The sequence below is a fragment of the Geotrypetes seraphini genome, chromosome 2 (genome assembly GCF_902459505.1).
Source record: "Geotrypetes seraphini chromosome 2, aGeoSer1.1, whole genome shotgun sequence".
Lineage (NCBI taxonomy): Eukaryota > Metazoa > Chordata > Amphibia > Gymnophiona > Dermophiidae > Geotrypetes > Geotrypetes seraphini.
Window position 1 is genome coordinate 272,376,143 of NC_047085.1, and position 24,388 is coordinate 272,400,530.

The 24,388-nt window shown below is 45.5% G+C and overlaps 1 protein-coding gene across 3 annotated transcripts in view; it reads left to right on the forward strand.

The window, feature by feature from the left end:
* LPCAT1 (lysophosphatidylcholine acyltransferase 1) overlaps window positions 1-24,388 on the forward strand; it is a 579,323-nt gene that overhangs the window by 538,547 nt on the left and 16,388 nt on the right. For 2 of the 3 annotated variants that reach the window (XR_004537978.1, XM_033929665.1), the window contains exons 12-13: window positions 1,181-1,279; window positions 8,378-8,519. Coding sequence is in view for 2 of the 3 variants with exons in the window: in XM_033929665.1 (XP_033785556.1) it covers window positions 1,181-1,279; window positions 8,378-8,519 (241 nt within the window). In the remaining variant the exon portion in view is untranslated. The remainder of the gene's footprint in view (window positions 1-1,180; window positions 1,280-8,377; window positions 8,520-24,388) is intronic. The other variant, XM_033929666.1, reaches the window with a different exon arrangement.

Here is a 24,388-nt window from a genome sequence, read left to right on the forward strand (position 1 = left end):
AAGCCTTTTGAAAAAAGTATGTTTTTAATAACTTTTTGAATGCTTTATGATTAATTTCAGTATGAATAGTATGCCGAAGTTGATTTCATTGACTATATATAATCTGCAATTCTATTGTATTCTATAATATTTTAGAATCAGGTTTATTCATAAATTAGTTCAAGTCAGCAAATAGTTTTGGCACCTGAAAGCAGATTCATTAAGGTACAGAGGAAAGAGTGGTAGTTTCAGTGAATAAATCAGACCAACAATATTAAATTACTGTATTTTTCGCTTTATAAGACACACCTGACCATAAGACACACCCTAGATTTAGAGGAGGAAAACAAGAAAAAAACATTCTGAACCAAATTCTCCCTGCCAGGCTCTGCATCCAACCCCACACTCCTTGCCAAGCTCTGCACCCTATCCCCCTTCCCTGCCAGGCTCTATACCCTGTCCCTCATCTGGTAGTCTAGTGGTAGGCCGGGACAGGGCACATGGCAGGCAGGCAGGCTTAGAGGCCTAGTGGCAGGCAGGAAGGCAGGCTTAGTCGCCTAGTGACATCAGGCTAGCCTAGTGGCAGGCAGGGCCCCCCACCCTGAGGCAAGCATGCAGGCCCCTGTACCTTTTTTAAATCCTGCCGTCCATTGCTTTATGGCAGGAGCTTTCAGCGATCCTGCTTTTCCCTCTGCTGACTCCGAGCTGAACTCCGAGCATCAGAGTGGAGTATGAGGCAGGCACGAGCTTATCACGTTCCTGCCTAGTCCCGCTCTGTGAATGGCTGCAGTCAGTTCTCGCAAGAACTGACTGCAGCCATTCATGGAGCGGAGTGGGACCAGGCAGGAACGCATTAAGCTTACACCTGCCTCATGCTCCACTCTGACGCTTGGAGTTCAGCTCGGGAGTCAGCAGAGGGAAGAGCAGGATCGCTAAAAGCTCCTGCCATACAGTGATGGACGGCAGGATTTTAAAAAAGGTACGGGGGTACTTGGGAGTCAGCAGAGACAAGGGCAGCTTCAGTGAAAGATACAGCGATGGACGGCAGGATTTAAAAAAAGGTACAGGGGTACAAGGGTATTCGCTCCATAATACGCACCCTTATTTCCACCCACTTTTGGGTGGGAAAAAAGTATGTCTTATGGAGCAAAAAATACGGTAAAATCTTAATATATTCTATTTTCATGTTTTGTATTTCCAGAGTGAAGATGATACAATTGATCTAAGAGAATATGTAATTGCCTTATCTGTGGTATGTAGACCTGAAAAGACTATGGAAACCATTCAGCTAGCATTTAAGGCAAGTGGCAAATCCTTAAGTATGGAGTGATAAATAGAACATATGTTGTGATTAGTATATTTTCATGCATTTTATAACTTGATTGGAATCTTAAAAATAAAATTTTATACATTTTCTTTTTATTTTAAAGGTGTCATAAATAACATTTTTGTGAAGTTTTTGTATCAGTTACATCGTTTTACTTTTACTTGATTATCGTTAAGTAGTATATTATACTTATTCAATACCTGTAAAATAAAAAAAAATAATGAATAAATACTGTAAAACCTACTCTTGGCCCACTCTGTAAATAAATGCTACTGTACTTCTAACCCTATTCACTAAACCTCGTTAAGGTTGTGCATTATCCCAGAACAAGCAGGCAGCATATTCTCAACATATGGGTGATATCATCCACAGAGACCCGATGTGGACAGCCTCGCAAGCAAACTTGCTTGAAGAACTTTCAGAAAGTTTGCAACTGTCGCATCGCACATGCGTGAGTGCCTTCCTACCCGACATTGGGCGTGCGTCTCCTCAGCTCTAAGTTTTCTGTGGAGCCGAGAAGCTCTCATTTCAAAGCTCTGCATGAGAGTTAGTTCTAAACTCATGCCTTCTCTCACCGTGGCTTGTGTATTTTGTTTTACAGGGTCGCTGTGTTAATTTCGCGTTTATTAAAAAAAAAAAAAGTTAAACTTTTGTTGATTTTCTTTCATGTCAGTGGGGCCTACTCCATGGCTTCAGCCTGCCGTGGCCTTGTTCCATTCCATTTCCAGGCCGGTCACAGGGTTCAAGAAGTGTAGCCAGTGTCAACGCACGATCTCCATCACTGACTCACGCAAATGGAGTCATGCGACCGTTGTGCTACACTTCAACAGTGAGCTCTTAAACGTTGTTGAGTCCAGATAGAAAAAATATTGGGGGAATGGATTGGCCTTTACCTAAGGCCATGACCCCAATTCCAGCCTCAACCTCGACTCCAGCGAAGTCTTCTATGGGGCAAAAACCTTTAACCTCGACCTCGGTTAATCCTTCCTCGATGGGAAAGTCCTCGTCTTCGGGGAAATCAGCTAAATCTTCTCCTGAGGTGCCATTATCCTCACTGTCTCCCTCAGGTAAGATAGCTAAGCCAACTCCTCTGGACATGCCACCCTTAGAACCGGTGGATCTGAGGTTCCCCAGGAAACATGTCTCCAAATCGAGGAAACATTCTTCCTTGAGGTTGTCTTCTTCAGAGACTGTAGCCACACCAAATGTACCAGATTCAGTGGTCTCAATGCCGGCTTTGCAGAATATGTTGGAAACTATTCTGCATCAGGAGTTTGGTAACATGCTTGCCAAATTAACTCCTGCCTCGACTCTGCTTCCTGCAGTCCAGGCTAAGCACTCAGCAGTATTACAAGGAGTTGAGTCCTTAAGAGTGCCTCGAGATACCTCTACACAAGGAGCTGAGTTATTTTTGGTATCTTAACGTTGTTATCCGACTTCCAGTCCTACTTCTTCACATAAGGCGTTATCCTTTTCGAGGCATAGGACAAGGACTCCTCGACATTCATCTTCGAGACTGAATCTGACTCAATCACGGGACAGTGATTCAAGGCATGCTTCCCCACATTACCTGATGAGGCATCCCTCAAGGACCAGGTCTCCTTCTCGAGACAGATCTCACTTATTGAGGCATCGAGACTCTTCGAGACCACCAACTCTTTTGTCGAGGAGATCTGTTGCAGCGCCTCACCATTCTCGTCAGTCGAGTTCTTCTCCTGCGAGGTTCTCTTCACAATCCAGAAGTGAGTCATCTTTGCCTATGGACTCAGATCTCAGGTATCAATACTCGAGAGAGGCTCTACCTTCGTTCTCTACTATGAGAGATACCTCAAGGGGTTCCCATTCACCTCCCCAACGAGGTCATTCCTCTTCAGATCCAGTATCTTTTACCAAGTTTCTATGCCAAATGAGTAAAGATCTTTACATCACATTGGAATCTGACTCAAAATACTCTAAGGAGTATTTGGAAGAAATGAGTATGCCTCATCCTCCTAGGGAGTCTCTCAAATTACCCATGAATCCCATCCTTTCTAAAACTTTCAAAAGAAATCTGGATACACCATATTCTGTTCCTGCTATGCCAGCAAAGTTGGAATGTAGATATAAGATGGTCCATTGTAAGGGATTTGAGAAGTCTCAATTATCCATCAGTCTTTTTTAAAAAGAACCAACCCTGCCAAAGTTTATGCCACCGTCCCTCCTGGCTGAGACGGCAGGACCATGGACAAATTTGGTCATCGGATATATCAAAATTCTATGATGACAAGCCAAATTTTGAACGACAACCTTGTCTTCACATCTTACCTGAAGCATTTGGTCAACGCCATGCCTGATTTTTTTTCAAGTATCTTCCTCAACATCGACTTCGAGTTTCAACACATGCATCACACTCTGGGTCAACTTCTCATGCATATGGTTCAAGCTGCATATGATGCGTTTGAAATGTCCTCTAGAGTCACTGCGTTCTCAGTGGCAATGCGCCGTCTGGCCTGGCTCCACACCGTAGATATGGATCCGAATCTACAAGATTGACTGGCCAACATTCCATGCCAGGGCAATGAGTTGTTTGATGACTCTATTGAGGCAGCTCAAAGTGCTTATCTGAGCATGAGAAGTCGTTTGCTTCCATAATCAGGTCAAAGCCAAAGCCTTCCACCACTAAGGGTTACAGGCCTACTCTATCCTACCAGAGGCGTTTTCCTCAGAAGGCAGCCCCTTATTCAAGACCTCCTCCTAAGAAACAACAGCAGCAGCAACAAAGGCAGCAAAAACCTCAGACTCCTGCTGCACCCAAGGCCTCTCAGTCTTTTTGACTAACACAGAGTATAACCTCAATCATTCTGCCTCTGTCCTCTCCTCTTCCCATTGGGGGTCGTCTCCATCATTTTTACCAATGATGGGAGCTCATTACATCCAACCTCTATCATCAGGGAGGGTTACTCTCTTCATTTCATCCAGATTCCACCAGATGTTCCCCCAAGAGTATCCTTCCAACCCGTCACAGATCACCCGCTTCTTCAGGAAGCTCAAGCTCTGCTTCGTCTCCGTTCCATCAAGGAAGTTCCTCTGGAACAGCAGAGCAGGGGATTTTACTCCCGTTACTTCCTTGTCCTGAAGAAGACGGGGGGGTCTGTGACCTATATTGGATCTCGGAGCTCTCAACAAATTTCTTGTCAGAGAGACATTTCAGATGCTGTCTCTAGCATCCTTGTATCCCCTTCTAGATCACAACGATTGGTTATGCTCTTTGGATCTCAAAGAGGCTTACACACACATTCCCATTCATCCAGCCTCTCGCAAGCTCCTCAGATTTCGGGTGCAGAATCATCATTTTCAGTACAGAGTGCTACCCTTTGGCCTGGCATCATCTCCCAGACTTTTCACCAAGTAGCAGCAGCAGCTCTGCGCAACCATGGTCTTCAGGTTTTCCCGTACCTGGACAATTGGCTCATCGAAGATTCAACATCTCAGGGGTTATTGTAGCGACCCAACAGGCTACTTGGTTCCTCCAAACTTTGGGATTTGAAATCAACTTTTCAAAATCCCAGCTACAGCCCTCTCAGACTCTACAGTTCATTGGAGCTGTACTGGACACTGTGCAACTCAGTGCATTCCTTCCTCAACAATGTCAGGATGCTCTAATTCAACTTTGTCAACAAGTATCATCCCTCACTTCACTCTCAGCGAGACACATGATGGTTCGGCTAGGTCACATGGCCTCTATAGTTCACGTGACTCCTTCTGCCAGACTTCACCTCAGAATTCCTCAGTGGACCCTTGCAACTCAGTGGGCGCAGGCTTTTGACCCATTTTCTCAGCACATTACAGTGACTCCTTCGTTGAGACAGCCTCTCCACTGGTGGATGCTCTCTTCCAATCTCTCCAGAGATTTACCGTTTCAAACGCCCCCTCATCAGAAGGTCCTCACGACATATTCCTCGACCTACACTTGGGGGGATCATCTCGATGGTCTCCGTACACAAGGCCATTGGTCCAGCACAGATCATCAATATCACATAAATCTGTTGGAACTCAGAGCGATCTTCAATGCTCTCAAAGCTTTTCAGCATCTTCTTCACGATCAAGTAGTCTTCATTCGTACAGACAATCAAGTAGCTATGTACTACGTCAACAAGCAGGATCTCTCCCTCTTTGCCAGGAAGCTCAGAAGGTTTGGAATTGGGCAATTCTTCACAACACCTTTCTGAAAGCGATCTACATTCAAGGAGAGAAAAATTGTCTGGCGGACAAATTGAGTCATCTTCTCCAACCTCACAAATGGACGCTCAATTCGTCACCTCTCCATCACATTTTTTCTCAGTGGGGGACTACTCAAGTAGATCTTTTTATGTCTCCCCTCAAGAACAAACTGCCTCAGCTATGCTCCTGGATATACTCTCCTCACCGTCTGGAGGCAGATGCTTTTCTTCTGGAATTGTTGAATCAGTTTCTGTATGCATTTCCTCTCATTCTCAAGACACTCATGAAACTCAAACAAGAACATGCCACGATGATTCTGATAGCTCCTCGGTGGCCCAGACAACCGTGGTTCTCCATTCTACTTCAACTCTGCAGCAGGGAGCCATTTCTTCTACCAGTTTTTCTGTCTCTGCTTAGACAGAGTCAGGGGTCTCTGCTTTATCCCAACCTGCTGTCTCTACACTTGATAGCTTTGTACTTTCAACGTAACTACCAATTTCCAGTTCTCTCAATCTCTCAAGGACATTTTAGAGGCTTCTAGGAAGCCTACCACTAGGCAGTGTTAAAACCAGAAATGGACTAGATTTTCTGTTTGGTGTACCATCCATCACAAGGAGCCGCAATCTAAATCCTTGTCTTCAGTTCTGGATTACCTATTGCATTTATCTCAATCAGGCCTCAAATCCACATCTATTAGAGTTCATCTAATTTACAGGTCATGGACTTGGGGGGCCGCCATGGGAGCGGACTGCTGGGCATGATGGACCCATGGTCTGACTCAGCAGAGATGATGCTTATGTTCTTATTTAATTGCTGCTTTTCATCAACCTATAAAAGGGAAACCCCTCTCTACTCTACTGGTTTCCAGATTTATGAAAGGACTTTATAATGTCAAACCACCTCTCAAACTGCCTTCAGGGGTTTGAGTTCTCAGTGTTGTTATTGCTGACTTGATGAATTCTCCATTTGAACCAATGTCTTTGGCTCATCTCAAATATCTCACTTGGAAAGTGGTTTTTCTCATTGCTCTCACGTATGCTCGCAGAGTCAGTGAGCTACAAGCTTTAGTAGCAGACCCACCTTTCACAGAATTCCACATAACAAGGTGGTCCTCCGTACTCATCCTAAATTCTTGCCTAAAGTGGTTTCAGAATTTCATCTAAATTAGTCTGTTGTTCTTCTAGTGTTTTTTTCTAAAGTCTCATTCTCATCCTGGAGAAACAGCTCTTCATACTCTGGACTGTAAGCGTGCTATGGCTTTCTACTTGCAAAGGACTAAGCTACACAGATCTTCTCAACTTTTTGTCTCCTTCGATCCAAAGAAGTTGGGACATCCAGTTTCCAAGCGAACCATCTCCAACTGGTTAGCTGCTTGCATCTCTTTCTGCTATGCTCAGGCTGGACTGCATCTAGAGGGTCGAGTCACAGCCCATAAAGTTAGCGCCATGGTGGCATCTGTAGCTTTCCTTAGATCTACTTCTATTGAAGAAATCTGCAAAGCTGCCACTTGATCCTTGGTTCATACATTCACCTCTCATTATTGTCTGGATTCTTTTTCTAGACACTCCCATCATCCCATTCTGGTTAGCTTGAAGGTCACCCATATGTTGAGAATATGCTACCTGCTTGTCCTGGGATAAAGCACAGTTACTTACCATAATAGGTGTTATCCAGGGACAGCAGGCAGATATTCTCACAACCCACCCACCTCCCCTGGTTGGCTTCTTAGCTAGCTATCTGAACTGAAGAGATGCTGAGGAGATGCGCGCCCTACGTCGGGCGTGAAGGCATTCATACATTCACGGAGCGGCAGTCGCAAACTTTCTGAAAGTTCTTCAAGCAAGTCTGCTTGCGAGGCTGTCCATGACGTCACCCATATGTTGAGAATATCTGCCTGCTGTCCCTGACTAACACCTGTTATGGTAAGTAACTGTGCTTTAACTGCAAACATTAATACTCAGTAGCAATAAATAGTTGCAGCAATTGTTTGGGGCATTCTTGGCACTAGAGAGAAAGCAGCCATGTTGCTAATGTCAGGCTATGAACATTATTGTGCGTTAACATTGTGGCTGCTAATACAGAATGCAGCCGCACTGTTAATGCACAGTAAGTACACCCTTGGAGATGTATTTAATTGTATTTGTTTAATCTGTTGTGTTAGCAGTTAATGTTAGTGATACCTGCAATATCCCAGGACAAGCAGGGAGCATATTCTCACAGATGGGTGACGTCATCATCCGAACCCGGTACTGATGGTCTAAAAGTGTAGTATCACTTTAACTCTTGAAAAGTCTTGAGAAGGCCCGTACCATGCACGCATGAGTGCCTTCCCACCTGACGGCTCAAAGGACCATCAATTTTTAGACTTCCACAGAGCTGACCAGTTGTGTTTTGGAGTGTCTCCAAACACACAATTTTTTTCTTCATATTTTTTTGTCTTCCCGTACTTTTTTATTTTCATTTTCTTCATTATTCCCTTTCTGTAATATTCTTCCTTTAAATTAGTCTCTCATTTCCTCCCATTTCCCCTTGGAGTTGTATTTGTTTTTAGTTATATTGCTGTACAGCTGGTCACGCACTCATGAGTCGGGGCACTGTCTCAAGCTTATAAAGAAAAATTATACTTGCAGCGTATACACCGGGGCTCCATGGATATCACCCACATGGCCTGCTACAGGTAAGTACTTCTGCTTTTTCTAATATCTTAATAGAGATTGAGTACATATTTGAGTAACATTCAGGACTAAGAAATATGTGTTTTGTGTATTTGATCATTAGGTGTGTATGTATGAGAAAGGGGGAGGGGAACAAAGGATTTAGTTAAAGATACTGCCTATAAGAAACTAAACTAAGTCTCTCTCTGTTTTATAGATGTATCAGTCTGAACAGGATAGAACTATAGTACAAGAAGATTTGGCTTGCATTTTGAAAACTGCATTGGGAGTATCTGACCTTAATGTTTCAGACCTGTTTGGAGCTGTAGATGAGCAAAAAAAGAGACAAATCACATATGGTATGTACTGTGGTATGACCAAGACATCTTCAAGCTGTTTAGAAACCTGTTTACTAAGCTGTGCTAAGATTTTGCACCTAAGGTGTGTTAAAAGCCAAAGTTAAGGTATGTTAGTTGTGAAACTTCTTTGTTTACTATTAGAATGCTCCAAGCTCTTTGGAGAAGACAACTGTGCAGTTAAAACAGAGAAAATGACTGCTACCATGCATTACCTCCATGGCAAACCAATGTGGAATGCAGTTAGTTGAATGCTCTGCATTTTCTGCTGCATAAGCAGTTAACATGCAGTAATGATATTCATATCAACTGGGAAGGCATAGCCTCACCCATTTCATGTCCCCCTTTTAGTGACTTCTGCATTTAGGTATTCAATACAGAAGTTAGCACAAGCTGCATTCTTAGTACATGTTAAATACATAATGAGGATTAGTAGATTGATCCCTTAATGTGGAGTGGGCCTTCTCACCAGATTTCATTCAGCTCCTCTGAAAGGTGTATTTCTCAGACCCCGCTCGTTTGATGTAGCCAGCGAGCATGTCAGGTCTTTTTCGGTCTGTTGCGCCTGTGGCAGAGCTTCCTGTTTGGTAGGTTTCTTGTATCTTGCCACTGTCTTTATTTTGGATCCGGCTGCTGCCTTTTCTGAGACTGGTTTCCTCGGCCGCCCTGAGTGTCCAGGTTTGGATGCAGATTTTTAAGCAGCCTTCTGTCCGTCCCTTTATGGATGATGATCTGAAAGCGCTCCATTTGGATTCTCCAGCATTCACTCAGGCTTCGATCCCGGACTGTTCTCCCGTGCCATTTTTTTCCCATTCAGTCCACAGCTCCTTTGTCTGGTTTCAGAATAATGTGATACTCCAGAAAGCTCTTTCCAACCTTCTAAAGCTATGTCTATGCTTTATCACCTGGATCCTGATTTTCAGCAGGTTTGAACAGCCTGAGGTACATTCCACCGTGGCGCAGGTTATCCAGCGCACAGCTCTCCCTAGTGATGGGAGAGTGAAGTTTAAGGATTCTCAGAATCGCAGGGTGGATATTATGTTACAAAACATTATTTTCTAGCGACATCTTCAGGTAACCAAGCGGTGGTGGCCACTTTCTTTATGGCATGTGCCTGTCATTCCGGCCTGCACAAGGTGTTTTTTATGGAGGTGCATGCCTGTCCTCCGCTGCTGATGGTTGGTGTGGATTAGGTGCCGGGCACCCTTTATGACCTTATTCGAGTTCTTAGTACATTCTCTGCTGGTGCAGTGTCTGCTTGCAGGACTCTTTGGACTGGGGACACTGCCTCAAGGGACACTGCCTTAAGCGGATGTCTTTTCAAGGGCCAGCTTCTTGTTGGTATAGGTCTGAATGACCTCTACTCAGGTGTTACCGAGCACCGCTCTAAGTCACTCCCTGTGAACAAGTCTTGTTAGACATCGGGAGGGTTTCATAGTACTTTTAGTTTCTCCTGCAGGTGTTGTCAGGGATACGCAGGTTTTTCTTACAAGAGATATTCCCAGGGCCACGCCTACATTACAATGATTCCAATTTCAGGTGTCCTCATGTTCCTGTGCAGTAGCTACGCCTAAAAAGCCCCGATGATGCCAGGGGTCAGGCATGGCTTTCTCATCTCGAAAGCTTACTTCTCAGTTTTGTCAGGAGTGGACTTGACTTTCATTGGACACTAGTTAGTCCTCCTTTGTCCGCCTCCAACTTGGTTTCTGGACTCCAGCAAGTTGACCGGAGCAGAGTCCAGGGTCTGAGGTACTCTGCAATGCCTCTTAGACATTGGGATGTTGGAACCTGTTCCAGAACATGAATCAGGGCTTAGGCGGATACTCTTTATACTTCATCATACCAGAAAGGCTCAGAGGATTGGAGACCCATTCTGGATTTAAAGTTTATCACCCACTTCTTGTGAATTCCTTTTTTCCAAACGGCAACAGAGTACACGGTGATAGCTGCTGTCTCTCCAGGATAGTTTCTTGTGTCTTTGGATCTCACAGAGGCTTACCTCCATATTACAATCTACCCGGAGCATCACAGGTTTCTGAATTTCCATTTTCTGAACAGCATTTACAGTTCTGCAGCTCTGTCCTTTGGCCTCGCAACGGCACCTGCACTTTTATCAAAGTGATGGTAGTTGTAACTGTTTTCCGCCAACAGGGGATCCAAATCAGTCCTTTATGGGACTGCTGGTTGGTCCGGGCTCCGTCTCGGGTGTACAAAAGTCTGGTGGAGAAAGTGGTGTCTCTGCTGCACGCATTGACAAGTTCAGGAAGAAATGCTTGGTGTCCTCCCTGTCCCTGCAGTTTCTGGGGCTTCTCTTCATCTCCAGATATGGTTGTGTATTTCTTCTCAAGGCACGTAGACAGAACCTTTGACAACAGATCAGAATTCTCCTGGACTGTCCAGCTCCTTCAGCCTGGTTTTATCTGCAGGTTCTGGGGTCTCGGGCAGCCTCCTTAGAGGTGATCCCCTGAGCCAGGGCACCCATACACCCTTTACAGAAGTCTCTCTTATCTCGGTGGTCTCCACAGAGTTTTCCCCTTCAGATGCTGCTCCTCTGGACGGTGCCAGCTAGCAGCACCTTGAGCTGGTGTCTTCGGGGGAAGGCTGTTTGCCAGGGCTGGCTTCTTCAGATTTCCGAGTGGATGACTTAGGACGGATGCAAGCCTATTGAGTTGTGGGCTCACTGCGGGGACCACTTCATTCAGGGGCAGTGGGCTCCTGGTCCGAAGCATTGGTTAACCAGTTGTCTGGAGCTTTGAGTAATTTGGCTTGCACTACTTGCTCTTCAACACCTTCTGAAAGGGAACATCAGTGCATGTTTCTCCAACAACGCCACAGTAGTGGCGTATGCACATCACAAGGGAGCTTTAGTGCTCTCGTGGGCCAGAAGGATCATCTGTTCTACTGGACGGAAGCACATCTTCTGTCTTTCTTGGCGGCCCATGTGGCTGGAGTTGACATTGTTCAGGCAGACTTCCTTGGCTGAAAGTTCCTGGACCTGGAAGCATGATCCCTCTCACAGGAGGGGTTCCATCTGATATATGCGGGAAGCTATACATCAAGCTATACATTGGACAAACTTCATGGATATTCCAGACCAGGATGACAGAACATAAGTTATGTTTGACGTGGAAGCGTGGAAAAGCTCCAATAGTAGAACACTTAAACATTCTTTGCGGAGCTCCAATGCTGGATTACAGAACAATTAATACCATCTTAAGATGGGAGAAATTTGTTCATAGTGAGATACTCCCATCAACATCCGGAAGTTACATCGTAAGAAGGGACTCGGCGTCAAGAAGGTTCCTGGAGCAGTGTTGCATGCAGGAAGCTTCCAACTGGCTGGTAGACCGCCCCGGGAGGTGTGAAGGGGCTGATGCAGGAGAGCAGGGCCGGATTAAGACCATTAGATGTCCTAAGCACTAACTAATTTTGGTGCCCCCTTATACTTGTAATTCAAAATATTAAAACAATAATAAACCATAAAATAAAATTTTATTTATTGAAAATTCAAAATTAAACAATACTTACAGAAAGAAGGAAAATAATATTTATTTCTGTATGCTTCCATTTTATTTATGGCTTAATAATTTTCTCCTACTTTTTTTTCTTGCAAAGTCCTTTGATCAGATCTTCATAATCAATCTTACGTCTGCTTCTACACATAATAGAGATAAGGCATCCAGCCTGCCTTGTTGCATAGTTGCTGAGGGAATTTTTAATATATTTCAACCGAGAAAATGAACACTCAGCTGAGCAGTTTGTGACCATTAATATTAAAAATATACAAAATGCAATGTCTACATTTGGAAAGGCACACTCAATATTGGCTTCTAAAATTATTTTATAAAGTTCAGCATGACTGAATCTTGTTGTTACATTTTCTATTGCACTGAACTTATGGCGCACATATAAATGGGGGAGAGTGTGGCGCAGTGGTTAAAGCTACAGCCTCAGCACCCTGAGGTTGTGGGTTCAAACCCTCGCTGCTCCTTGTGACCCTGGGCAAGTCACTTAATCCCCTCATTGCCCCAGGTACGTACGTTAGATTGTGAGCCTGCCAGGACAGACAGGGAAAAATGCTTGAGTACCTAAATAAATTAATGTAAACCGTTCTGAGCTCCCCTGGGAGAATGGTATAAAAAATTGAATTAAAAAATAAATAAATAAAAATGAAATTGCTGAAGTTCAACCTAGAAATTACTGTTGAAGTCCTCTGAGTAAGCATCAATCAGCTTTTTACAGCACTGAAAATACCTTTCAATGTTAGTAGATGATGAAGTGACATTATATGGCACAACACTTAGAAAAAGAAAATGTCTCTCTTATTTCTTTGTATATCTCTCCTCTTCTTTTCATCTCAGGTGCAAGTTTATCAAGAATTGTGCAAAAGGTGCTGATACAAAATTTATCTCTGGCATTCAGATATACTTCTGGTGTATTTCCATCATTGGGTAGCTTATTTCTGATACGTTTGCGAGTTGTAGCTGCCTTGTAATCAACATCTGGTAACATTTCCTTGCCATCCTTTTCATATTTTTCAAATTCATCTCGTAAAGTACACAGTTGGTCAGCTAATGATATATACAGATCTGCACATCCTCATTTTGTAGAACTTTGTTTACTTTCTGAAAATTCTGCAAAATCTCATTCCAAAAATTCAACATAAAAACTAATTCTAGCTCTTGCATCTTATCTGCAAGATTATTTGCTTCTCTTCTAGCATCTCTCTTTTGTGACTGGTCTTCAGCTATATATTCTAATGCTTCTACGGTTCAAACAATTTTTTATTGATGCAAACAACAGAATAAGCAAAACAGTAGCATAGAAGGGTTCACAGCTACAAACAATGAGGCATCATCCTCAACACTAATACAAGCTTCAACAGTTTAGGATTAACATCAACAGACCTCCTGTCAACTCTGCCCATGGCAAGCAAAGCCAGAGTCAGTGGCATGGCAGCCCGAGGCCCTGATTCTAATGCTTCTAAAATTTCAATGAAAGATTTCAAAATTGCTGTTATTGCTATAGAATGTGCCTCCCTTCTTGTATGAGAGAGGGATTTTAAGACACTTTCATTTTTAATACGATCTTTAAGAATTTTCCACCAGCTGGTTGAGGCTGAAAAACAGATTTAGAGTAACTGTACTGTAGAGAAGAAATTAACAGCCTCTTGACAGCAGTCAATAGCACTTTGGTCAATCAGATTTAGTGAATGAGCTGCACATGGCACATATATAGCAAACTTGTTTGTTTCTAAAATTTTTTGCTGCATCCCTTTATAACGCCCAGACATGTTAGCAGTATTGTCATAAGACTGACCCCTACATTTTGAAAAATTTAGTCTACAAGCTTCACATAAGTACTGCAACACATGGTTTGCCATTTTCTCGCCATTTCCAGAAAGATTAAAAAGCGTTCAATAGGCTGTCCATCTTTTGGTGTTGAATCAACAGACAAACTAAAATAACCAGAAGATTTAACTTCATCAACAATGAACGCATGGACCTTTTGTGCCATTACTTCAATAAGTTCCTCACAGGTGGTTTTTGAAGGCAAAAAGGATTTCCTTTGCCAGAATTTCCATACTTCGAAATGTGGCCCGCTAAAAATGGATCAAGCTGGCTTGAGTTCAAGCAGCCCTAAAAAATTCCCATTTTTCAATGATCCAAACCTTTCTTCTGTTCCTCGAAAAGCCAAGCCACGTTCAGCTAACGTACAAATAACAGCTATGACATGCCTCAAGACATGTTCCCAGTAATCACACTCTTCCTGAATTTGTTTCTCCAACCATGACTACAACCCTGCACCATGTCTGTGAGTTAAATATGTTAGCAAAGAGTCTCAGTGAGTAGTGCTTTTCTCATGCTTATCAATTACAATAGTATTTCGCCAGTCACTGAACCCTTGTCTTATAACAAAATTTGAGAAATTTTTAGGTGCAAACAGTTTACAAACAAAATAATAAACTGATCCTGTTGATGATGAATACAGTAACCAGTCTCTCTTGTATTTCCCACCATTGGCTTTTGTACCATTAAAAAGTTTCTGTGAACAATTATGGACATGAGCACATTTCGCATGAAGGCATGTTTGGAGCATGACACCGTTAGGTGAGTGAGCCAAAATGTCTGAGCTCATATCCAAGAATAGAATTAAACGCATTCAAAATATATAAGCAACTCTGAGACTGTTTGAGGCTTTGAGTCTTTGAAAGCAAGAAGAGGTTCTGAATGCATCTTCAATTAACACCAGTGATAGTTGGCAACTAAACTAAGAACTTCTTATGAGCTAGTACCCATCACTTGCGCTGTTTCAAACTCGTCTAGACTTGTTCAAAATTTGTATAGCTTCCAATCTGCAAGCACAGTGTACTTTATTTTGCAGGATAAACATGATGACACAAGAGAGAACGCTTTATAAACAGAATTTATTCATTTTTCATTAAATTTTGAAAATGGCTATAAATTTAATAATTTAAATGATAAATTCAGCTATGAAAAATTTCTGTGGTGCCCCCTTCCCTTGATGCCCTAAGCACGTGCTTACTTTGCTTATAGGGTTAATCTGAGTCACAGGATTTGTTGGGGGATTAGGGTTTTTTTACCGCCGGCATTCAGGGAGAGAGGGTGTGAAGGCTGTTGGATCCGTGAGAGGGAGGGAGGGAGAGGGGCTGCTGGACTCGTGAGGGGGAGGGGGGGACTGCTGTTGCACCTGCAAAGGAGGGAGGGGTTTGCTTGGGATGCTGGACGGCTGGAGCTGAAGTGAAGGGAGGCTTACTGGATCTGGTCTGGGGACTGGGGGGAGAAGGAAAACAGGTGCTGGGCCCATGTGGTGGATGAAGTGGAGCTGGAAAGAAGAGAGAGGTGCTAGATGCACATCTGGGCGCTGAAGGGAAGGGATAGAGGTGTTTATTCTGTACTTGTTATACCGTCTATCAAAGTATACCTATACAGTTTACAATACTAAATTTTAAAAAATGGATAAAAATAAAGGGGAACATTTCATAGTTAAAATATAAGAGGCAGACGAGACAAGAACATAGTGATATAGAAGGGATACAGGGATATGATGGAGCAAAGTACATTAAGATAAAAAAAAGAGAAACGGGAGGAATGAAGGGAGGGGGAGAACAGTAGGGAGAGGATGTTGCTTCTTGAAAGCAGTTCTTATTCATTACAGGGCTTGATCTTGTTAGCTGAGTAGAGAATTCTTTCGCATAGACGAGACAGGAACATAGGCCAAGATTCACTAACCTGCCCGATCTGGGCAGGTCCGACGAATTCAGGAATGAAAAATATGCAGATGGAGGCAATCGGAGGAACGCTCCATCTGCCTGCACAGATCGCTGTTGTGCTATCCGCGCACATGCGCAGACCATCTGTAGATGGCCTGCACATGCCCATCCGAGGCGCAACATTTTTTTTAACTTAAAACTTTTTTTTGTTAGTTTTTAGCCCTGCATGCCCATGGTTTTAACCTGCTTTAAACCCGCGGGTTAAAACCATGGGCTCGCAGGGCAGGAGAATGGCGATGCAGCAGGAGAGATTCAGGGAAGGGCAGGAGAACGGCGATGTGGCAGAAGAGATTCGGGGAAGATCGAGGCAGAGCAGGGCGGCATTAGGGGCGAGCAGGCAGGAGAGATTGCAGGGTTTCCAGTCGGAAAGACGTTTTCGACTGGTCCCCAACAGTCGCTTCTTCAGGTGATCAGCCAGCCCAGTTGGATCTGAAATTTGGTGTTGTGAATCGCGTCCCAGCCTACTTTGCATGCATTTCACCTCATTTGCATGCACGTATTCAAAGCGGATCGCAGGAGAGGTAAGTGAATCAGGCCAGAGATAAATTTGATAGTAAAGGGGTCGCAAACTGATCGGTACACGATTGGTTTGCTTTGTGAATCTAGCCCCTAGTGATATAGAAGGGATACAGCAATAAGATAGAGTAAAGTACATCGAGATAAAAAAAGAGAGACGGGAGGAATGAAAGGAAGAAGAGAACAGTAGGGGGAGGATGTCACTTCTTGAAAGTGGTTCTTATTTGTTACAGGGCTTGGTCTTGTTAGCTGAGTAGAGAATTCTTTCTCATGTCTGGTATGCGTCCCTAAATAGGAAAGTTTTTAATTTGGACTTAAATTTGTCGGGATGTTTTGAGTCTGATGTCAGATGGGAGTGCATTCTATAGGGTAGGGGGCTGTGTCGGAGAATATAATGTTGCGTGTTGTGTCACAAAATAGTTCCCTTATAGATGGAATAGTCATTAAATTCTGGTTGTTAGATCGTAATGCTCTTTGCGAGGCATAAGAGATTAGATATTTGTGTAGAAAGGATGGGGAGTGGGTGTGGTTGATCTTAAAGGCAAGTAGGAGAATTTTATATCTTGTTCGATGCGATATGGACAACCAGTAGGCTTTGCAGTGTATTTGAGTTTTGCCGTATTTTGTATGAGTTGCAGTCTTTGAATTTCTTTTTGTGTTGCGCCATGATATAAGAAAAGACAAAAAAGGATCCAAGATGGCTGCTGCTAAGAAGTGCTGAGAAGTACGCACCTTTCTGCTCGGATCTTCTCTTTGTTTCTTCCTTCGTGGAAGCTTTTTGCGATTAAATTCCTGTACCATGCTGAAGAGGAGGGGCAAGAACGCTTCTGGTACCTCGCAGCGTTCTGCTGTGCCGACTCTCGGCAACATTGAAGATCTTTTGCGGCGGATGCAGGGAGTTACAAGTCCGTTGTCTGGAGCTGGCCCGCTGAGGGCACCGGGGTAAGCGAGATCGACTCTGCACCTCCTGGGCCGAATACTACCTTGAGCCCAGACATACGAGCCCCACCACCGCAGCCGCGAATCACTAGCTCTCCAGGGAGCGAGGTAACCCCGGAGCTGTGGGCGGTCCTTACTCCTGAGGCAGGTTACAGCATGGTGGAGAGCGAGAAGACAGAACTCCCTGAACAGGGGAACTCCGCAGAAGATTCGGTGGCTTTGTCAGCAAGCGGCGGTGGAACAAACCAAACGGAGCAAAGCCAAGGAACTTTTCTTCAGGGTGAACATTTTTACATTCAACAAAAATTTCCTATATGTGAGAAGCCCACTCAGGTGACTCTGGAATCTCTATGGGATTTAGTGGCTAATTTTGCTAAAACTATTAATAATAATAATAATAATAATAACTTTATTTTTTCTATACCGCCCTAATCTTGCGACTTCTAGGCAGTTCACAGTGAAGAAAGCTGTACAATCAGCGAATTACAACGTACAAATAGGGAAGATGTCACTGAGCAGTCAGTGATTATAGAGTACAGAATAGTAAGAATTATAATATTAATATGTTACAATATAGTATTACCGCTAAGAACCTTTAAGGACTCAGTAGCCAATAAAGTCCAAACTAAATTTCAAAAAAGAAAAAGAGTTGGCTCACAGTCAAAATTTTCCCAAGAGAAAAAGATTGAAAGGAAAAGTTTCAATAATAATGAAACTCATGGGTTTTGGTTGTCTTGGTGGGGTCGCATTGCAGTGTTGAAAATGAATGTCCTACCCCGGTTGCTCTTTCTCTTTCAATAATAATGAAACTCAGTTTTGGTTGGTTTGTAAAGCAAACCTCTAGTCTAAACACTGTTACTCCAATGGACATCAGTATGAGCCATTTGAAAGGCGCCCAGTATGTATTAAAGGCTCAGGCAGTGACTTTACGATGACTTGCATCACCTAGACGCCACTGCTTCGGCGTCGGAGAAGAGGAGAGGGGCAGGCGAGGAGAGGGACAGGAGAGGAGCAGAGAAAGAGGTTTTCTTGTTTCTTTTTTTCAGCGGGCCAGCGCGAGGGGAGAGCCGACAGGCCAGCAGAGAGCCAGGGGCAGGCGAGAGGTAGCTCCGCCCACCCCCACCGCGTCAGCGGCTTAGCCCAGACTCCCCCTTAAGAGGGGGTGATCCGCGGCAAGGGGCCCACTGCTTCGGCGTCGGAGAAGAGGAGAGGGGCAGGCGAGGAGAGGGACAGGAGAGGAGCAGAGAAAGAGGTTTTCTTGTTTCTTTTTTTCAGCGGGCCAGCGCGAGGGGAGAGCCGACAGGCCAGCAGAGAGCCAGGGGCAGGCGAGAGGTAGCTCCGCCCACCCCCACCGCGTCAGCGGCTTAGCCCAGACTCCCCCTTAAGAGGGGGTGATCCGCGGCAAGGGGCCCACTGCTTCGGCGTCGGAGAAGAGGAGAGGGGCAGGCGAGGAGAGGGACAGGAGAGGAGCAGAGAAAGAGGTTTTCTTGTTTCTTTTTTTCAGCGGGCCAGCGCGAGGGGAGAGCCGACAGGCCAGCAGAGAGCCAGGGGCAGGCGAGAGGTAGCTCCGCCCACCCCCACCGCGTCAGCGGCTTAGCCCAGACTCCCCCTTAAGAGGGGGTGATCCGCGGCAAGGGGCCCACTGCTTCGGCGTCGGAGAAGAGGAGAGGGGCACGCGAGGAGAGGGACAGGAGAGGAGCAGAGAAAGAGGTTTTCTTGTTTCTTTTTTTCAGCGGGCCAGCGCGAGGGGAGAGCCGACAGGCCAGCAGAGAGCCAGGGGCAGGCGAGAGGTAGCTCCGCCCACCCCCACCGCGTCAGCGGCTTAGCCCAGACTCCCCCTTAAGAGGGGGTGATCCGCGGCAAGGGGCCCACTGCTTCGGCGTCGGAGAAGAGGAGAGGGGCAGGCGAGGAGAGGGACAGGAGAGGAGCAGAGAAAGAGGTTTTCTTGTTTCTTTTTTTCAGCGGGCCAGCGCGAGGGGAGAGCCGACAGGCCAGCAGAGAGCCAGGGGCAGGCGAGAGGTAGCTCCGCCCACCCCCACCGCGTCAGCGGCTTAGCCCAGACTCCCTCTTAAGAGGGGGCGAGCCAACGGCGCGCGGCCGTTCGGCGCGCGGCGAAGGCGAGCGGCAAAGGCGCTCGCCTTAGCGAGAGCGCCTTTGCGAAGGAGCCCAGGCAGCCCAGCAGCAATATCTAATAATTATACCACAGGTACTTCCCCCCCCTCTTCTCACTTCTCATTTCTCTTTCTCTTTCTACTCTTTCAGCTAGCTGCGCGCCGGGCACAATCCTTTCACACCTCGGGACATAGGAAAGAGAAAGGAGCAATGGAAGATGTGGGAACCCAGCAGAGCTACCTAGTATACTGCATCGGGTGCCATATGTATGACTACCTCCCCTCCGGGAGGCAGGCATACATATGCGGTCGATGCCAGGAACTGGACAGCCTGAAACAGGAGGTCGGGAGACTGCAGGTTAGAGTCCAGGAGCTGGAGGGACTCTGCACCATGGAGGAGCAATGCTGGGAAACTGAAGACACCACCAGAGGGAGCCACATCGCGGAACAAGTTAGGGAGCTCGAGAAGTTCATTGAGGAGGCCTGCAGGATGGTGGAGGCACGAGACCACCAACACACCAGGAGAGAACCGACAGTTGGACGACAGGAACTACCAGACACCATGGGAATAGGACCTTGCGGAGGACCTGGGCAGACAGAGGAGGAGGAGACCCATCAGAGCCAGGAGAATGGACTAGCGGACTGCGCAGAGGACACAGACCTGAGACCAGGGGCGGAGACACAGCTGAACCCAGACGACGGACGAATGGACTGCACATATGACACAGATCTGAGACCAGAGAGACAGTTAAAGAAGGGGAAATCAGCAATCGTGGTTGGAGACTCAATCCTGAGAGGAGTAGATAGTCACATATCCGGAGGGAGAGAGGACCGACTGGTAACATGTCTCCCGGGGGCAAGAACAAAGGACGTCATCAACAATATCGAGAGGATCCTGGAGGGAGCCGAGACGGAGGAGACAGCAATAGTGATCCACATAGGAACAAACGACATCAGCAGGAGAAACTTCAACAGGACTACACTAACTGACCAGTTCAGGATCCTGGGGAGGAAACTGAGACTAAGGACAAGGAGGATAGCCTTCTCAGAGATCCTACCAGTACCGAGAGCGGACACAAGGAGACAGAGCGAACTACAAGCAATTAACGCTTGGCTGAGGAGATGGTGCGATGAGGAGGGTTTCCACTTTGTTAGGAACTGGACTACTTTCCTGGGGAAGAACAAGCTCTACAGAAGAGATGGACTACACCTTAGCACAGCTGGGACGAGGATGCTGGCACGCAACGTCCAGAACGCCATAGACTTGGCTTTAAACTGAAGAGAAGGGGAAAGCCGATAGTCGAACTGACCTCGACACATCGGACATCAGTACCTGACAAGGATACTGACCTGGGACATTGGGAAGGAAAGCTTGGGACTGAGTGTGTATGTTTTGAAAAAGGACATCGGACATCAATACCTGATAAGGATACTGACCCGGGATATTGTAAGGGAGGACTTGGGACTGAGTGTGTATGTTTTGAAAAAGGACCTAAGGACGCATTGCAGGGACCGAGGGCACAAATGGAACTCGTAAGAGGCACCAACATGGAACAACAGGAGCCAGAGGAGCAAGGACCTTGTGAAATAGAGACCAGAACTGAGAGAAAATTACAAGAACAAGTGGTGCAAGGGAAACAGGCTGAGGACGTCACAGACACACAGCAGCAGGAGGAGGATGAAACTCGGGGGCTGGCAAACCATGAGGAGGACTGCAGGAGTACCAAAACACGAGGAGAACAAAAAGAGAGGGCAAAAAACTGGGTCTTAAACTGCCTGTACACAAATGCTAGGAGCCTGAGGGCCAAAATGGGAGAACTAGAAATCACTGCTAGCAAAAAGGACCTAGACATAATTGGAGTCACAGAAACATGGTGGACTGAGGAAAATCAATGGGATGTGGCCATACCAGGGTACAAACTATACAGGAGAGACAGGACACATAAAAAGGGTGGAGGAATAGCGCTGTACATAAAAGACTCCATACCCTCAACCAGGATGGAAACAACAGTTCAGGCGGATGGCTTGGAATCACTATGGGTCAAGCTACAGGGAGGAACTGGGGCAGACATTAAAATGGGTCTGTACTACCGCCCACCAGGACAACCTGAAGAAATCGACCAGGACCTGGAGACAGAACTGAGGCAGGTATGCAGAAGCGGAAAGGTGATGGTGATGGGGGACTTCAACTATCCAGGGATAGACTGGAGTATTGGGCACTCAAACTGCGCAAGGGAGACCAAATTCCTAGAGGTCATGAGGGACTGCTTCATGGAGCAACTGGTCAAGGAACCAACACGGGGTGACACCACTCTTGACCTAATCTTCAACGGACTAGAGGGGCCAGCAAAGGAGGTGACAGTATTAGCCCCGCTAGGTAACAGTGATCACAACACGATCCAGTGCAGGCTAGAAATTGGATCATCAAAGGGGAAAAGAACCACAACGACAGCACTCAACTTCAAAAAAGGAAATTATGATGCCATGAGGGAAATGGTGGGAAAAAAACTCAAAGGTAACATAGGGAAGATGGATTCCGTAGAAAAAGCCTGGACCTTACTCAAGGGAACTGTGCACGAAGCGCAAAACCTGTGCATCCCCAAGTTCAGGAAAGGGTGCAAAAAAAACAGAACAAAAAACCCAGTGTGGATAACAAATGCAGTGAAGAAGGCGATAAGCGACAAGAAAGCATCGTTCAGAAAATGGAAAAAAGACAAAACAGAGGAGAACCAAAAAGTGCACAAAGAACACCAGAAGGAGTGTCACCGAGCGGTTAGAAAAGCAAAAAAGAGAATATGAAGAGAGACTGGCAGAGGAAGCAACAAACTTCAAGTTGTTCTTCAGATACGTCAAGGGGAAGCAACCGGCAAGAGAAGAAGTGGGACCATTGGATGATGGAGACAGGAAGGGAGTGGTAAAGGAAGAGAAAGAAATAGCTGACAGGTTAAATGAGTTCTTCACGTCAGTTTTCACGAGGGAAGATATAACTAACATCCCAGAACCTGAAGAGAGCGGAAAAGGAGACCAAGATGTAAAACTGGTCAATTTAGAGGTAAGCCAAGAAGATGTACTCAAGCAGATAGACAGACTAAAGAGCGACAAATCTCCAGGTCCGGACGGCATTCACCCAAGGGTACTCAAGGAACTAAAAAACGAAATAGCGGAGCCACTTCGACAAATATACAGCCTATCCTTAAAAACCGGAGAGATCCCGAAGGACTGGAAAATAGCAAATGTCACGCCCATCTTCAAGAAGGGCTCAAGGGGAGACCCAGGAAACTACAGGCCAGTGAGCCTGACCTCAGTCCCAGGAAAGATGATGGAGGCACTGATTAAGGACATCATCTGTGAACACATCGAAAACAATGAGCAGCTAAAACCGAGTCAGCATGGCTTCTGCAAGGGTAGGTCATGCCTCACAAACTTATTGCACTTCTTCGAGGGGGTAAACAGCCAGGTGGATAAAGGGGAATCTATAGATATCATTTACCTTGACTTCCAAAAAGCCTTCGACAAGGTACCACACGAAAGGCTGCTTAAGAAGATATGGAACCACGGGGTACAAGGGGTGATCCACCGATGAATCAAAAACTGGCTGGCGAACAGGGAACAGAGGGTTGGCGTAAAGGGCCATTACTCAGACTGGAAAGGGGTCACGAGCGGAGTTCCGCAGGGGTCGGTGCTGGGACCGCTCCTGTTCAATATCTACATAAACGACCTAGAGGCGGGAACCAAGTGTGAGGTTATTAAATTTGCAGATGACACCAAACTATACAGCAGGGCTCAAACCAGGGGAGACTGCGAAAATCTCCAAAAGGATCTAACGCAGCTGGAAAAGTGGGCCGAAAAATGGCAAATGAGCTTCAACATAGGGAAATGCAAGGTCATGCACGTGGGGAAAAAGAACCCGATGTTCACATACAGAATGGGGGGAACACCGCTAGGGGTCAGTAACCTGGAGAGAGACCTGGGAGTGATGGTAGACGCAACACTGAAGGCATCGGCGCAGTGCGCTACAGCCTCAAAGAAAGCTAACAGAATGTTGGGTATCATTAAGAAGGGTATTACGACCAGGACGAAGGAAGTCATCATGCCGCTGTATCGTGCAATGGTGCGGCCACATCTGGAGTACTGTGTCCAGTACTGGTCGCCGTACCTCAAGAAGGACATAGCAGTACTTGAAGGAGTACAGAGAAGAGCAACTAAACTGATAAAGGGAATGGAAAATCTCCCATATACCGACAGGTTGAAGCAGTTGGGACTTTTCTCACTGGAAAAGCGGAGACTTAGAGGAGACATGATAGAAACCTTCAAGATCCTGAAGGGCATAGAAAAAGTAGACAGGGACAGATTTTTCAAATTAAGGACCACCACAAGTACAAGGGGGCACTCGGAGAAATTGAAAGGGGACAGGTTTAGAACAAACGCTAGGAAGTTCTTTTTCACTCAGAGGGTGGTGGATACATGGAACGTGCTTCCAGAGGCTGTTGTAGACAAGAAAACATTAAATGGTTTCAAAGAAAGTTTGGATAGATTCCTAGAAGAAAAAGGGATTGAAGGGTATAGATAGATATAGACCACTACTCAGGCGATGGGCCTGATGGGCCGCCGCGGGAGCGGACCGCTGGGCAGGATGGACCTATGGTCTGCCTCAGCGGAGGCAACTTCTTATGTTCTTATGTTCTAGATAAAGGCTGCCTCATATATCATGTTGTCCTTAGTATAAAAGAAAACCTCAAATATGTGAAAATGAGTGAATAAGCAAATCCCTTTCAACCATTCACTCCTGGGATACAGCACATAATCTCCCAAGTCTTATAGAATAAAGTGTCAATGGCAAAAAGTGCCTGTGCTAAAGTAAAGTGTCCATGGCATAAAAAAGTGCCTGTGCTACAGTTAAAAAGCAATATATCAAACAGTGAATGCACAATAGTGATTGCAAAAGAAAAAATAAATAAAAATGCCCAAAAGAAAAATATATATTCAAATAAGTATAAAATGAATGCAAGTAT